Genomic DNA, 17,834 nt, shown 5'->3' with positions numbered 1-17,834 from the left:
AAAATTTACCAAAATGCTTTCAATTTATGCCTAGTTTTTGACGCCATTAACTCGTCCGAGATTTTCCATAGAAACAAATGCAACTTTCATTGGGCCAGAAGTGTTGTAGCGCTTAAAGGCTAATTGTGGATGAAGGACAAATAAAAAGTGTGTAATTGTGTATTCGTAACAAGTAACAACACATGAGAATTCCAACGCTCTATATTTGGCATAACTTGACAATTTTGACGCCAGTGTTACTGCCGTACCTGTAACGGGATTGTTAAATTACATGAGAAAACAGTTAACGGATAGTACCTGACGTCCAAGGAATTGGACTGTTTTGAGGCATGTACCAACCAATTCAGTTGATGAATTTCGGATGAGACTTAAAACAATAAAATTGAAGTCGAAGTGCATTGTGTGGACAAAAGATAATGTCAGTTAAATGCCAACGGAACGTGTTTGGTGTTAATCAAAATCGTTTGTTAGATATGACCTAGCTCTGGAGAAAAAGTGTCAAAACACATCACATTCATTCAGCGGCGCACAGGCACATGCTAAAGCATTCGGATCTGCTCGAACCAAGAACCTAGGGAACGTCGATTGAATTAAGAAAAACAATAACACTTTTTTCGTGTTTTTTTTTACAAACGGATAACCGACACATTTGAAGTTATTGCTTGGCTTATAAGTTTGTCATACCATTCTATCGTATCGTTGGCACATGATGAAATAAGTGCATTTTAACTCTAGACAAATCGGCGATTATAAATCTGTCATAACTGTTCTCACTATGCCATTTTGGAAGTATTTTAGCTGTAGATGGTTTACATTGGAAGGGGGGTGGTATTTATTTATGGTTATTCTTAAAGAGGGTTCCTTCTCACGGTCATTTTTTTGTCAGGATTATCCAACTTGTGACATAGTTATGGCCTGTATAGCAAGTATATGTAAATTTCAATTTTCAACATTATTATGTTAATCTTTTAAAAAATATACTTTGTCGCAGATGAAAAATCGTCAGAATTCGGATATTATGTCATATTATGGTGTATAAACAATATCTAGATATGTTTGAGAGGTTTTCGATATTTTGGTGGGTTGTGGAGGGGGGGGGGGGTAAGTAAAAGGGGATTGGGGTCAAAACAATGCACAGGACATCAGCGACTTGACACAGTCAGTATTACCTGCTTGTTTACAGTTCTAACATTCAAGCTGTACATTGATCTAAAGTTTTGTATAGATTTAAAACCAATTTGAATGAGCAGGTGCCTATCGGAGAGCAAAAGTGCATTAGTAGCGCGTTGTTATGTGTCTTCCTTAGCCTTTTTGCGCCGGTAATGTGACAATTCAAACATGCGCCAAGTTGCGGCGCGAACATGCGCCGTATCGGTACTTCAGGTAAAATAAAGCGAACGCTAAAACATACTTAAATATAAAAACAACTTTTAAGTCTACCTTTTACAATGCTATATAAGTATTGTTTGTATTGTACTTTTTCTCCAATAATACATCTGAATACAAAGGGACAAGATCATTCGCCAACAACGATAACGCCGTTTAGATGCACGCGTTAAAGGCCAAACAGTATCCAGTTTGTTAATTTTTACACAGGAGCGATAATTAAGCATATGACATAGTACAAACGTCCCAATATAATAATAACAGATACTCCACTAATAGACACAATACGTCCTAATACAATAATGACAGATTGCTCATGGTTAAGACAAAAAAGATACTCCAGCGATAAACATAAAACGTCCCAATACAACAATGACAGATTACACACAGTTAAGGCCCAACAGACACTCCAACGATAGACACAAAATGTCCTAATACAATAATGACAGGTTGCACATGGTTAAGAAAAACCAGACACTCCAACGACAAACATAAAATGTCCCAATACAATAATGATAGATTCACACTATAAAGGCCAAACAGACACTCCAACAATAGGCACAAAACGTCATTGAACAGTTATAACATATTACACACAGTTAAGGCCAAACACACATTCCAAAGATTGACACAAAACGTCCCAATATAATAATGACAGATTACACACAGGTAAGGCCAAACACACATTCCAACGATTGACACAAAACTTCCCAATATAATAATGACAGATTACACACAGGTAAGGCCAAACACACATTCCAACGATTGACACAAAACTTCCCAATATAATAATGACAGATTACACACAGGTAAGGCCAAACACACATTCCAACGATTGACACAAAACTTCCCAATATAATAATGACAGATTACACACAGGTAAGGCCAAACACACATTCCAACGATTGACACAAAACTTCCCAATATAATAATGACAGATTACACACAGGTAAGGCCAAACACACATTCCAACGATTGACACAAAACTTCCCAATATAATAATGACAGATTACACACAGGTAAGGCCAAACACACATTCCAACGATTGACACAAAACTTCCCAATATAATAATAACAGATTACACACAGGTAAGGCCAAGTTTAATAAGAAGTATTTCAAATGCCTTTTGAAATCGGTATTTTTTATTCGTAAATATATTTACCAAATAAATTGATCAAAACAGGAAATGTGCTTTAAATTTATTCATTACCTGATTCGTTATGTAAATACAAATCCGGTTGTTGGTGTTTTACATGAAATATATCAATTTGTTTTCGATTGAACATTTTCCCGGTGAACAGTATGAACTGTTTCCCTCTCGCGCCAAGACGTCATCGAAACCCCATATCATTATCACTTTATAATGTTTTTTACACTTTGTTTAAATACAAATTTCGTTTAGGTAATAAGCAGTTATTTCCTCTTATATTTTGTCGGGGATGACATTCTCTGAACTGTTGCCGTAGGCCTTTCCGCCTCGACCAACAGTTCAGATGTCATCACAGGCACCAAGGCACAACAGTTTTGACTGTTACACGCGTCACCGTGAAATACCAGTTCACATGTACTTTTAATAATACTATCACGTCATTTTTATTTCAGGAAAAATAAAAAATATTCATCAATGGTAGCAATTTTGCCTACCAGAAATATTTCAGCATAAGTAAGACATGTACATTATAAAAAATAAACAATTAAGAAATTTAAATTAACTACTTATCTAAAGGTACAGTTAATATTGTTGTCTAGACGCCTGTATGGGATGTTACATCAAATAAATTTAATGATTTGGTTTAAACAGTATTTATCGAAATAAATTGAACAGAATACAATTTAAAAAATAATATAAATGAGACATACTTAAAATTAGTTGTCAACTAAAGGCAAACGGATTCCAATGGTGATGACAATATTTTGCAGCAGGCGCTTCTAACGAACAAAACCCTAATGTAATTAGAATTTGTTCAGCTAAGTGTAATCTTGTCATTGATGAAATTAAATTAAAAAACTAAATCCGTTTTTACATTAAGCTAAATTGGTTTCTGTAAATACTTTTCATTTTCACCATTTTAATTGTGACATTGTAATAAAATGCGTATGATCAATCATTTGTTTTGTCTTGGGTGTATTGCCTTCATGAACTGAATTAAATTGAAAGAAGTCTGCTTTCATTTTCAGAGGACAATTGATATTTATGCAGACTGAGGTTTGCGCTCGACATTTTCAAATTAAAGAATACCACAAGGAAATCAATCGTCTTGAAAACACTGCCGAATCAAATGAATATAAGTAAAGGCTCTTCAATTAAAAACATATATGTCCTATTTACAGCATTTTGTTTCCTAGGCTGGTATTCAATAAAGTTCTTAATTGGATCTAAGAATGATCTAGCTTATCGGAATACTTGTTATAAATAACTGACCAATATAGTGAATAAATCTAGGTATGAACATTTTGTGAATGTTTTTATTTTTTTCATTTTAGTGAAAATGAAATATTAAAGAGGCAAATACAACCGTTGCAGCAAGATATCAGTGATCTCAGACAGGTACTTGTCGTATTGGTTTATACGTGTTAACGTTCGGAAACATGCCGTAGTCCAGCAGCAAAGTGAGTTTATTAATAAGAGCAAAAATGTCAAAAACGTTTAAATTCATTTATAACATCTGACATTCAGTTTGTTCCACATAGATATAGCAAAATTGCATCGGAGCGTTTAACAGACAACAATCCGAATATAGCGGATCTCAGTTTTCTGAGGTTTATTGCAACGAATGGACAGAGGTATTTGAAAGAAGCACCATCAAGAGAAGTCTCTTATTGGCGCTCTTTTAAAGTGCGTTTTGGTATGTACTGATTTGGCTTATTTAATTTTAATTACTATAATTGATTTTTCAAATGCAATGTGCCAGCACAAGTGAACATAATTGCACTTGTTCATTTTAGGACATTGACAGCCTGTGTAGAATAAGTGCAACACACGGTCTACAGTCATTTATAAGTGAATTAAAGAATTTCGCTGGTTTGGAAGAGGCACGTTATATCCTTAAGAAATAACACAATAAATGAGTATATAAGCATAACTTAAACAAAATTAACAAATGCCACATTTCATGTGAACGAACCGTTTTTATAGAAAGCAGTTTATGTAAAAAAAATCGGCTTACTTCATCACAATATGTAAACTAGTTAAGCTAAAACAAACACTTATCTGCTCACATGTTAGTGTGTTTTTTAATTCCAAGTGCCGGAAAACAATGCTTCATCCCTCAAGCCTAACAAGGAATTGAGATAGAAAAACTTCATTTGAGAAATATGATAATGGTATCTATGTCTTACAATTTTAATTGAATGCGAAATCGATACTTTAACTGCTAAAAGCCCAGTTACATCAAAAGCGATCTCTTCGCGACACAAAACATTTGTGTGTGTTCCTTGTATAACTTACGGTATCCAGGCGGTGATCTTTTAAACTAACACTAGTTTCCATTGTGCGGCGATCGATTTCGTCTAGAAAAGAGTGTTGACGCCTTTGCAACCTTGTGATGATCTATAAGTGATTGGTCATTGATGAAGCGGTGACAGACCAGATCTTCATGTTCGACTTGTTGCAAAAAGGTTGCCAAGTTGTTTATAAGCGTGTGTCAATAATATGACTCTGGGTTTGCAATGATCGCCGTCTATAAAGCGACCGATCTGCGCATTTTAATTGTCGATTTTCAGCCAAGTACTCACATATTTCAAACCAGAGATTTGTATGACATGAAGTATTCCATTCGCCGCTATGATACGCAAAAATAACTTAACGAAAGGAAAGTACGATACAATCACGGCTTCAACGACAGTACTTTCATTTATTGTTGGCGCCTCGCAGATAAGTTATTATTAGATTAAAAGGTCATTTTATATCCACCATAGTTTGATCGGTGACCGATCAACAACTCGTTACCGACCAGTTTCTGTTCAGGCGGAATTAGTAATAAACGTTTCTCGGAATATACCGATCAATCTCAACACGTTTCAAATCTATCACTGTCATTGCGGTACACAAGTGATGATAATTTGCATATCAATTACAAGCTACAAAACATATTGCAAGATAGTGTTATTCAAAATATGGACATTAGTTATTGCATCCGTCACAGAGGTCAAATGCAATTAATCACAAAACGATCGTATCGCGGTAACAATGTTCGTGCGATTGTGACTTTACAACTTTTGTATATGGTATGTCTGGTGTGTATTGCATATGGTATGTCTGTGATGTTTTGTATGCGGTATATGAGAGTGATGAAAATTGTATATGGTATGTCGGTGATGTTTTGCATGTGGTATGTCCGTGGTGTTTTGTAAACGGTATGTGTTTGATGTTTTGTATATAGTATGTCTGTGCTTAATTGCATGTGGTATATCAGTGAGATTTTGCATATGGTATGTCTGTGCTGTTGTGTATGTTGTTTGACCCTCTTTAGTGTGTGTTTGGATTTGTTTTTCCTTTAAACAAGTAAATCGTCTATTGTTTGGCTACTGACGCTGTTACTTTTATTCCACTATTGTATATATTTCATATAAATTAATGCAAAGTATCTCCATTTTGTTTGCAGATGGTTTTCAACAACTTTAATGTTAAGTACCCCTTGTCCACTTTATTTAAGATGTTGTTTACAAAGAATAAAAATAGCTGGAAAACGTACTGTAACGTGCGACGTCAACAAGGCCAGCTGATCCCTTCAGAGAAAAAGCATGCTCGACCCTGTAGGGGTCCGCTGGTCTTTGTATACAGTAAATTCTCAATCCACACAGAGCCCGGGCTTTTCTAATTTGCATATAACCAACCAAGTAAACACACGTACTACGTATGAAGGTACTTCTGTCTTTAACGGAATGTTATACTATGAACGCACATCCGCCACCTACAGCGGAAAGTTACATTATTTTTCCCTCCGAGAAGACTCGTCTTGGTCTGGGAATCTCATATGTAAGGCAACTCTGTTTCGGCAATTAACATCATCCCACCGCTGCCACCATTTGTAACGTGCGAAGTTTAACAAACACCAACATATCCCTTCAGAGAAAAGCATGCTCGACCCTGAAGGGCTCCGCTGGTCTTTATATACAGTAAATTCTCAACCCATACAGAGCCCGGGCTTTGCTAATTTGCATATTACAAACCAAGTAAACATACGTACTACGTATGAAGGTACTTTCGTCTATAATGAATGTAATACTATGAACGCACATCCGCCGCCTACAGCGGACCATTACAGTACGATTATCTTGTTTGGTCAGAAGTACTTCTGACTGAAGGCAGACCTGTTATAAGAAAAGGCGTGGTTTGGCCTGAAATTATCAATTGTAGTAATTCGTTTCGAAGCGAACGCGATGGAACGAAGCATAGTGCACCTTTTAAGCAAACATGACCATAAGATATTAGCAAGAAGGAAGATGTATGCAAATACATACCTATCACATGACACATTAGATCAGCTTTGAATGAAGTCTATTGTAATGAAGTTATTACTCTGCATTATACAATATTGACGTTTTATAATACGAACTTGAATAAGGATATTGAAATAATGCAAACTAATTGAACATATAATTCTCCTACAACCGCTGAAATATGGTTTATTTCCGACCTGATCTTCCTTATATCTAGTTACAGTGTGTGTTTGTTGGATACTTGATAAGCTTTCAATAAATGGAGAAAGACAACTAGATACTTCGCTCGCCAGTTCTTTACATTCACCAAAAATACTTAAACTGGTATTATTTTCATCTACTGGAATAAAAGAAGCTCTTCCTAATTTTCCATGTTGAACAATAGAGGTTTCCAATTGCGACGAATATTTTAGTTGTGTGGAACCTCCGTCGCTCGTTGTTTCCCTTTGTTTTGGTAATGCAATTCAATTCAATGCCTTTATTCAGCCTCGCCAGTCAGATACGGTTTAAACATTCTTAATAAAATTGACCAATTTACACGCGAAATAACACCGATGTCTAGTGCTTCACGATAACCAACACTAAATATAGGGAGAAATTAAAACCTTGGTATCAAAAAGTTTATTATAAGAAAAATGAAACTATTTTCAAGTAGCGACTGTGAATTCAAAAAGGTGATCCAATTCGGTGTATGATATAAATTATGCGGTGAAACTGTAAACAAAAGGTAGACCAAGTAATTTCAGCATCTTCAGCCTGTTTTGAAATCACAAACCATTCAGCTTTTGAACCTTGAAAACCGGAAATTAGCCGATGGTTTGCGGTGGTAAAGCTATTCTTTTATTAACTGTCATATGTAAATATGAAAGAATTAAGGCATTTAACAATGAGAAGGTACTTCCGAAATAATATTATTTCCGAAATAACGGTACTTTAAAGGTAGTCTATCATGGCGGCGCCCATTTTTAAAACATGTTGTATGTGTTTTCAAACTTCAAGGTCATATTAAATGTTTTGGGGATGAAAAGTAGTGGCATTCTACCGGTTTATATATGTCTCTATTTCAAGTTTCACCGACGCGTCAGAAAGATGTGAATCAAAATCATTCATTTCAGTATACTGTTTACGTTATCAAAGGGGTCTTTGATATGATATTTGAGACACACGAGTCTACCCTAAACTATGTGCGATTGCAATATGTCCTGCTTGTGTCTTCAAGCACGAAGACAGATACCCGAATCGCTTGGCTATGCCGACCTTGACATATAAAGAAGTCCTTAATCCGTGAAACGACTGTCGAGTCAACGATAAGATATGAGAAGCTCCCTTGTGATGACTTTGCCAGTGATATTTTCGTACTATAATTTTAGTCACGTGATGTTCGCTTGGTAAAATGATGGGATGGTTGCTATCATCGAAAAACGCAGTGTACTGAAATCGATCACCAAGTGGTTATATACCCTCATTAAGAATTGGACACAGTTCCATCAGAGAATTTGATGCTGCTTATCTTCTTATTATAAGTCAGCATGCTAACATGTTAGCAACAAACTTCTTGAAACGCCGTGAAGTATTTCGGATAAACCGTAGAACTTTCAATTGGTCCAAAAATATCAGTTGTCGACATTTGTGTCCAGTTCTTGAATCAGAAAACATTCTGAACGATACCACTGCAGCTGCTAATTCAATTCTCGGTATGGTTACTTTATTGGTGTGGGCTAACCATCACAAATGGTCATTTGCCGTTTCCTTGTCTGTTATACATCTCAATGTACGCTACTGCTCAATAAGCGTTTTACGAAACGTCATTGAACATATGCAGCTCTACAGTGCTTGAAGAGTTATCAAGGTCACTCGCTTTTCTATGTCTCCTTCATTAAGTATATGATCCAATGCTTGCCCTTGATGACAGGCGTTCTGAAGTAACAACGTCCGAATCAATGTCACTGAAGCTATGAATCAAAACGGATCGTACAAGTAGCTCGCTACAAATAATACTACTCTTCGTATAGGTGCCTTAGATGTACGTCAAAATAGAAATTATCATTTCGGATGTTCCACTGAAGACAGAGTGTGCTTCCGTTCGCTGTCAACTTCTAGGTTGACAGTTACAGACAGTTTTACTCGCTCTAGTGGGATTGAGTCAACAACTTCTTGTTCTTCATCCACGTTGTAAATCTGAAGCTACCTCGACCGAGGATCTCTCAGAGATCCCCACAGCCTTTCTCTTGTTGTTTGTTGACTTCAATAGATCCTCTACATATAACTTCCTCTCCAGTTCTGAGGTTACTTCCGGTACCAACGTTTCTTCACTGTCAGCCGCCGTTCTTCTTATTACATACGTTGTGCAGCTCTGCGGGGAAGTTGCGAGGAAGTTGCGCCAAACAAATGCACGTGTATCTGGTGGAATTCAGGCGGTCGACTCCTTCGGGTCATCACGGAAATGTTAGCTCTTGGCAATCTTCACCCATCACCTGCACTTGTGAAATATTGCTTCAGTATCTGCCACCAACGCAATGTACTCCTACTGTACTATTTACTAAATCTGGACTATGAAGCAGACGATCATTCACTGGCATACCTTTGTATTTTGCATCCCAGTCAAATACTTCTCTTACCTTTCCTTGTGTCCGTGGGCTTGCAACTGGGTGATTCGGGAGGTACCAAATCTTGTCACTTTTACTCTCTGTCTCATTTTCGAATAGTCGTTTTTCATGACTAATATATATCCTTTCATTGTATCACTTTACATTTTATGCAAATTATCATTACATGTACTTTTATATTTCCCTTTAAAGCTTGCTATGCGTGTAAATGCCGTGTGTTATATATTGTGCTAGACATTTGTCATCGCGCCAAGGTAGTTCGATTGTGAAATAACCATCCTCTTTAATTGTTGTCTAAATCATTATACCTAATGCTCGTCGGTCAATGCCTCTTGGGACATTTCCTGTTCAGTGTCTGACCAGAATTTGTGCATTTGCCGCAATGCATCGGCATGTTGATTATGTACGTTGACATTCCAATTTGTGGACACCTTACCTGTTGGCAAAATGACCGCCTAACCTAAAAGTGTTGTTTTAGCATATGGTTCGTTGTGCTTACCTCTTTTTTCTTCTTCCACGCAGAATGCTTCCGGCGTGTCAATAACAAAACTTCATCTGCGTATATATTAGGTAACCCGATGCTAACTACGGCAACTAGACAATTCCGACCATCTCGGAAGTCATTTAGAGACAAATGCAGACGTTCTACAGACCTTACCCTCGGAAGGGTCTAATGCCCATTTCCGTAAATAGAACTTACCTCTGCTTTAAACGCTCTACCTTTTTTCTTCTCCTTACTTCCATTAACAATTGTTATAGAAAACTCTAAGGACTTACCTTTAGCGTCTAGTCTTTAAAGTAGAGAATAGCTACAGGGTGTAACATCAGACCCCGCATCCAACAAAGCATAGGTTTGCACTGTCTTCGATCCTCGGTGAAAGGCTACCGGAACGATCCGTTGACATATCTTAGTGCCATAACCACTCACATTTGTTGACGTGCAACAGTCCATTGTCATACGCTGGTTACCCCTACACAGCATGGCATTATGTTTCATTCTGCATCTCGGTACGTCACATCCGCTCTGCTTCCTACAATACTTTACAATGTGCTTCAAGTTTAAACAATTGTCGCATTTTTTGCGTCCTTATCATTTTTGGGGTAATTAACATCCTTTTGTTTCAATTCATTGCAGTCAGTTTTTGCAGACACACGACACTATATGAATTACTGGTACATTGTATTTACTTCTTTCTGTTGTGGCTAAAGTGCATAGACTTTTACTTTTCTACTCATTCACATCAGCTCTATCTCTTTCTTTATTGACCCCCTCTCCAGCGTGATATTGTTCATACATAGTACATGTATTAGTGATGGTAGCCCGCTTTTCAACAAACTTCATTCAATCATTAAAGTTTGGTTCTCGGCGTTCGTCAATAATTGAACGTACCTGTATTTTGGATTAATGTGTAAAGGCAGGCTTTCTACTATTTTCCTCAAATTTTCAGAGCATTTAACATCTGACTTAAACTCAAACTGAGATCCATGCTAATACATGTCTTGTATCTTGAATACACTGGCCAAATTATCAAAACAATGGGTCCAATTTATTTCTTTTATCATTCAATGAATCATACTCGCTAGCGACCTAAAAACCTGAGATATTTCTAACTGATTGTGGGTAAAACAGATGCATAACAAGTATACGGCTTTTAAGTCAAATCAAACGTCTCAGTGGTTGTTTTCGTATTTTTCATGAAGCTCATTTAAAAGTCATATATTGTGGAAAAGCCAATTGTAACCACCAAGGAACGCAATTTGGTCAAACTATCTTCATGCGAAGAAGCAGGATGTTTAATATGGTTGTTAGTTTTGAGAAATCTATTGAAATTTGCTTTGTCAATTGAGCTATTAGGGTTTTAAAATTATTTGGTGTCAGATTTAGATTGAGTCGGTTTGTTAACCGGAAGTAAATAGGTGATACACATGGGTAATGATGAAGATCGTTTGAAATGCAGCCATTCAGGATATAATTAAGGAGAAGAATAATAAGATAGACTTAAGATCGTCCCATATAGTTATGATAACTTGTAAGCTAATTATGTTGACCGGATGAAGTTAAGAAAAGACTCATCGTGGAAGAGGGAAAGGTTAAATGATATTTAAGATGTGAATACACTTTATCAATATTTGATCGGTTAATTGATTTAAGATTTTAAAAATACAATGATTTAATAAAGCCAAAACGAAATTGTTAAAAATACTTTGTAATTACGTTGATGATTTTATAATTTCATTATTGCTGTTTAATACAATCATTTGAGTTATCATTCAGAGAACAATAACGATATGTTTAAATTAGTATTTTGTTATAAGAGACGCGCTCGTAAAAGATTAAATACAATAGATAGTTCGAAAGAAAGTTTTTAAAAAATGATGTTGAAGATCGCTCGGAAAAAAAGTTTCATGTATTCTGTTGTAGTTTAAAAGTGCAAATAAATAGAAGAAAAGTCGTTAAGCCATTTTTGATTCTGATATGTTTTTGTATACATGAATGGTTAAATTAAATTACTTCTTAAATGAACTATTGTCATGAAATACATATGTATACGGTGATATAAATAGTATATTGAATCGTTTAAAACTAAAGGTTTGGTGCGGTATTATTGGCTTTTTGAAGGAATACATTTAAAGGACAATCATTAATCTAAGTATGATGTAAATTATGATATACCAATAGGTAATATTATATAGGACAAGTGTTATCAAAATGTACACAGTTTTAACTTAGTGTTATGTATATCTTCAATAACTTCAAACCTATATCAGCTGTTACTTCCTGGATGTAAAGTGATCAAAATGTGTACAATCGAAATATGAAACTTAACGTTACTTATATCTTCAATACCCTCAAACCTATGTCAGCAATTACTTCCTGATTGATGTGTGTTAACTATTGAAGTCGGATTTACTGATTAATATGATAAAATAAAGTTTATCTAAAATACTGAATGAATCTTGAACTAAAATGGGGAACACAGCACGAATTCCTGTTGTTAGAAAGCAAACAGACCAACATCGAAATCGAGACAATCCTGTGCCACGGGAAGCTGAGTCAAGCACACCAACACAAAATGTGAGTTTTTTTCATTCATGCGTGCGTGCGTGCATGCGTGCGTCACGCACGCACGTGTGGGTGTATGCGTTCGTGCGTTCGTATGTGCGTGTGTTTGTGTGTGTGTTGCAAAAATAATGCATTACGTTATATAATTATGTAAAATAATCCTAAAACTTGATATCTCTATTTCAGCCACAATTTCCAAGAACGAGATATAAAAATCAACTACCGCCCATAGACAAAAATAAACTGGGAAATAAAAACAGTAAGATCTCAAAACAACGGTACATTTATATAAAAACTTGATATTACAATACTTGTTCCGTTCATAGAGAATATATTTAGTTTATTGTCAATTAGAATTATTAAATATACTTAAGTCGGTGTTAGTGAAGTGAACAGTCTTTCAACGATCAATACTGTCATTTTAAATTATACTCAAACAAATCAGGACTGCTATTTCCAAACGTGTCATGTAATTCTTGTTTCCGAACGTATTTATTTGATATTGCTCTTTCTTTAATTTCAGATGACGGTACAAAGCGAAAGGAACTAAATTTGCTTAAAAAGTACGTGGATATATATATACCATTTCTCAATACTTGCAAAGATGATAGATGTATGAAAATCATAAATCATTGATCCAGAAGTCTTATCAAAGTTTAGAGTTTGAATTAACTTTCTGGTTAAATCAGTTTTGTTTTATTGATTTAGGAAAATCACTGACTTAGAGTCGGAAATATCGAGCTTGAGGGTCGCACTGAGTCAGTATGAACAAGAAAATGACGAACTAAGAACAAGGTATACTTCAGTCTTCACACACTTGGACTAACTAGTGTTTTAGATAAAAAATATATATATTTATTTCACATGGCAAGTATGTCTTCAATTAACGCATACTCGTATATACCCGTGAGATATCCATTGACTTGTATTATGTAATATATATCACTACTGGATTTAAATTGCCCGGCGCGCGCCAACTCTAATGTCAAAGTTTACTTGAAGTATACACAATATAATGTTTAATAACGCATTTCCATGCTTGATGTATATGTTCCAGGTTAAGTCGAATGGCATCGGATCGTCTCTTGGACAACAACCCGAACATTGCCGACCTCAGCGACGCTAACCGTCCAACAAAGATCGCAGAACAATTTTCTGAATTTTATGACACGGAGTACACGGGGGCGTTTGAAAAGCTTCTTGAACTGAACATGACTGAAGTGGAAGCCACAAACCTTCTCTTCAATATATTTATGGTATCTCGTCAAACTGCTAGCAATATTACTTGTGTGATTTCTAAATTTGATCCAAACACATGCACGTACAGTTTTTATATATCATTTGTTCCATTTCAAAATTCATTTAACTGCGCTTTTTGTTTGAAATCGGGATAACTTTCATATAAAACAATTATGTCTTGAGAACATATTTCCTTTAGCAAATGCATGACCCAGATGTCTTAATTGCAGCACATATACGAAGTCTGCAAATCGAAATCACAAAATGATCTCTTTGGGTTGAGCGAAGCTCTTCGCATATTTACCGGGAACGCCACAATGGTATGTTCATATAAATTTCCTCTCCCAGAGAAATCACAGTCAATATTCGTATCACTATTAAAGAGTTATAATTTTGATATTATTTAAAAATAAGGAGTTAAGATATTATATGTAGAACTTATCTCTACTCAATAAAGCAGCTGGTTCAGTTTGCCGAATCAATACGTCAGCTCGTCCATCATTGCAGGTCCAATATAGCAGATTGTAAATAGCATATTTAGTTCGTATTGTACGTACAGAACAATGCTGTGCAATACCGTATCAAAAGTTCTCTGAAAATGTTTTAAATGAAATCTTACAGTCAGTCAACTACAGGTTAAAATGAATTTTAGCTCGTAAAAAAGCAGTGCCTAATATGAAAAACGAGGTGAATGTTATGGTCATATTAGCTTATATCAAAGGAAGTATGCAATATGGTCATATTAGCTTATTGAAAGGTTACCGCTAGCTTCGTATAGTGTACGTCGATCGTCCGTATGTACTCAGTCCACTCGCCACCCACAGTTTGGTTAAACGACAATGATTTATTTAACAACGTAGCATTACACTTTTTATTACATGTATCAAAAAATCGATTCCAAAAATGTCGTTCAATTTTAAAATGTTTCTGAAAAGAACAAACGTTTTTTTGTCGAAACAGTTTTCATTCTTTTTGATTTATCTGTGTATTTAATGGCTCATAAAGTTGCTATAAAAGCGGCTATATCCTTTGATTGTGTCACGCTTCGAACACGAATGACGCAACGCCAATGGTCCAAAACTGGGTGATCCAATAATGTTTTTCATATTGGGACTAATGTCGTATATTTTCCGATTCCGGTGAATAAATAAAAAAATTCCAACAAAATGATCAATGTAAGCAGGGTATCGACGTGATATATTTTCGTTACGGGGTTAGAAGATGACCCGATATGGGATATACGGGGCAAAGGGAAATGATATTGGGTCACATACTCACCCCCTAACTAATTCCGCTAAATATGATTCATTTACCAACACTGTCGATGCTTTGTTGTTTCCTTTGCTAGTTTAAATTTAATATAGTCTGTGCTGTTTTGTGCTGTTCTATGTTTCTTGTTTGTGATTTTGTGTTCTATGTCTTTGGCGTTTGCCCATTGCCACTAAACCGGGTTTATGTTTAAACTTTTTGCTACTGAGCATATGTCTGTAGCTTTTTGCATATATATTGAGTCTTTTGGTGCATGTGCTCCACTTACGGTGACGCATTTGTAATACATATACATTTGCGAATTACTTATTCAGTAAAATGGAGGCACTTTATTTATACTTATTGTACATAACACATGACACAGTCTTGTGTTCGTTATGTTGCCGCATAGATAATATAACGTATAGTCAGTAATGCTATATTTGGCTATAAATAGACTAGGAGTTTCAATGTTTGAGCAAATGAGCTCTGTCTCTTAGTTAAGTTGCATAGCTTAATGTTCAGGCAATCAATAAGGACTTGTTCGGTTGTTGTTGTGTTTTTTTCAGATACCTTCCAACAATCTTAAACACTTCAAAGACATCAGAAAGAAACAGTTTAAACAATACTTACCAGATTTACAGAAGGTAAGAAATTTAACTGTAATATCCAATGAATAATTTTGATAAAATACTTGTGTAGATACATTGATTGAATTAATTCATAATGAATTATCGTCTGTATGACATGAATATATAACTTCTCTCTCGTCGAAGTGGTCGTTTTGTGACTGCTGTATTTTTAAATTTGTATCCGCATTAACCTGGTAAACAAGAACTGTTTTAATAGACAAATTACAATGTCCTTTCTTTTTAGACCATTTTTGAACGTGTATTAGAAGTCTGGATCCCAGACGCCTGCAGAAGAACAGCTGAGGTTATGCTTTTTGTGGAAAATGCTACAGAGATATGTTGGCTTATATCTATACAGGACCCACCCTTATGCTTGGTCGGGGAAGTCAATGTAGACGATTTTTTTGATAAAAGTATGTTCAGAGAGTATACGAAACGTGGACCACGGTATGATTTCGTTGTTTGGCCGGCTTTGTTGTTGCATGACGGAGGACCTATGCTCCTTAAAGGCATAGCGCAGCCTAAAAATACTCACAGCGGCAACCGATTTGATGAAAACAATACTCAAATAGATGACAGCTTAGAAAGACGAAGCACACAAATAGATAAGCGATTTGTTTCAAGAATCAGCATTGTAACAAGCACAGGTGTGAACGATTTAACACATGATCCAACAGATAGATCACCACAAAGCGGGACATCCGAAGGAATTGAAACAGAGACAGGAGTTAATGGTGCTCAAGTAACCACTCCAGTCCGACCACCCAGAACGAAAAAGGCCAAGCAGAAAGAAACAAAAGAGAAGCAAGATGGGGTTGAAAGGAACGGAACTAAAGTTTCATCTTCACCTCTTGATGAATCCATAGAACATGATACATCTGGGAGCATTGATGAGGTAAAGGACCTAGACCGTGAAATTTCAACCAACCATGAAAATGCATGTGCTCTACCAAAGACTGTAAATAAAAAAGCACGTAGCAAGCGGCATGCGATGAATTCAATGAGTAGTGAAACAAAGCCTACACAATAAAGACAACATTCAAGTACAATTGTTCAACTTGTTCAGTTTATGACAAGGTTTCCAAAGAGTTAAATACTATTCATGAATAGTGTATCGTGATTATCTGAAATATTACGTGTTTGTATTCCGCAAAAAAATGGGATTTTTTCGCAAGTCGTACCAAACCAAATAGTAGGGGCTTATCTTGATCTTGTTTTATAAAGGGACTGAAATGTTCGTGAAATTGGGGCCTGTCTTTTATGTAAAGCATGCAAAGTGATATTCGGTTTTACTTCTACTTCTGTGCTATTCTCACAAGTATTCCACTGGCAATCATTCAGGAACAATTACATAAATAAGTTTACTTACTATGTATTATGGTATATAATTAATCAATTATGAAAACGTTTGGCAGTACAATATGAACTATAAAAAATCTTAGTATTTACCGTTTTAAAGTCCTTCACTCGAGTACAGTCTTTTAGTGAGGATTTTCAAATTCCTGTTCATGAAATTTTGTGGAACTAGCCATGGCTGTTATTATATTTTTTTTACTAATTGACAAGGGTTGGAAATCTTCATTTCTGTTCATTGCTGTACCTAAGAAAAACCCTCATGCCAAGTTAACATCTAGGATTTACATGGTTTTTCAAACGCCTGAGCTAGTCAGCTAGTTATTTACCTGAAACGGATCGGTTAATGTTTATATAAATGTATTTCGTTATGGCAAACAACATAGTCAAGTTTCTTCAATATTAAGTGCAGAATTAACGATGGTATCAGTGTGATACTAAGTGTTCTCAACATTTGACAATGTTACATGCTTTATGACCCGTTCAAACCTGAGCTCAAACGTTTTTATGACAATTAATCTCACTAAATATTATTAAATTTAAGAAGAATATGCGAACTCTAGTGTTAGTAAAATTTTCGAGCAATTGACCGGATCTATGTATTATCATGACACAAATTATTACCAGCGTTCATCAACATGTCATTGAAATTTAGCCTCCCGAGTTTTAACAGGGTTTTTCTAACAGTTTATCCAAATTTGATTAAAACAAACATTCTGACTATTTTCATGAAGCTTTGGTTGAATGAATGGCATTTTATCATTGTTATTTTGCCTAACTTTTTTACTCGACAAATGTTAACAATATTTTTCTTAAGTATTACATTGTTACCTACTTTTTGAATAAACGTGACAATAATATCA

The 17,834-nt window shown here is 35.6% G+C and overlaps 1 protein-coding gene across 2 annotated transcripts; it reads left to right on the top strand.

The window, feature by feature from the left end:
- The first annotated feature begins 11,386 nt into the window (after nucleotides 1–11,386).
- LOC128226632 (uncharacterized) lies at nucleotides 11,387–17,834 on the top strand. 2 transcript variants are annotated; one of them, XM_052936593.1, is made up of 9 exons: nucleotides 11,387–11,525; nucleotides 12,056–12,511; nucleotides 12,686–12,758; nucleotides 13,023–13,062; nucleotides 13,208–13,294; nucleotides 13,557–13,755; nucleotides 13,969–14,058; nucleotides 15,556–15,633; nucleotides 15,863–17,834. In XM_052936593.1, the coding sequence occupies exons 2-9, from the start codon at nucleotides 12,404–12,406 to the stop codon at nucleotides 16,646–16,648; spliced, it is 1,461 nt and encodes a 486-aa protein (XP_052792553.1). In that variant the 5' UTR covers nucleotides 11,387–11,525; nucleotides 12,056–12,403; the 3' UTR covers nucleotides 16,649–17,834. The 2 variants fall into 2 exon arrangements, with proteins under 2 accessions (XP_052792553.1, XP_052792554.1); XM_052936594.1 differs by having other exon boundaries at nucleotides 11,391–11,525; nucleotides 12,301–12,511.

Source organism: Mya arenaria, chromosome 3, assembly GCF_026914265.1.
Source record: "Mya arenaria isolate MELC-2E11 chromosome 3, ASM2691426v1".
Taxonomy (NCBI): domain Eukaryota; kingdom Metazoa; phylum Mollusca; class Bivalvia; order Myida; family Myidae; genus Mya; species Mya arenaria.
This window is presented reverse-complemented; position numbering and strand designations above follow the sequence as displayed.

Coding starts and splice junctions, on each gene's coding strand:
- LOC128226632 (XM_052936593.1), top strand. CDS start 12,404: ATGGGGAACACAGCACGAATTCCTGTTGTTAGAAAGCAAACAGACCAA. Junction 12,512..12,685: donor CAAGCACACCAACACAAAAT/GTGAGTTTTTTT, acceptor TCTCTATTTCAG/CCACAATTTCCAAGAACGAG. Junction 12,759..13,022: donor TAAACTGGGAAATAAAAACA/GTAAGATCTCAA, acceptor CTTTAATTTCAG/ATGACGGTACAAAGCGAAAG.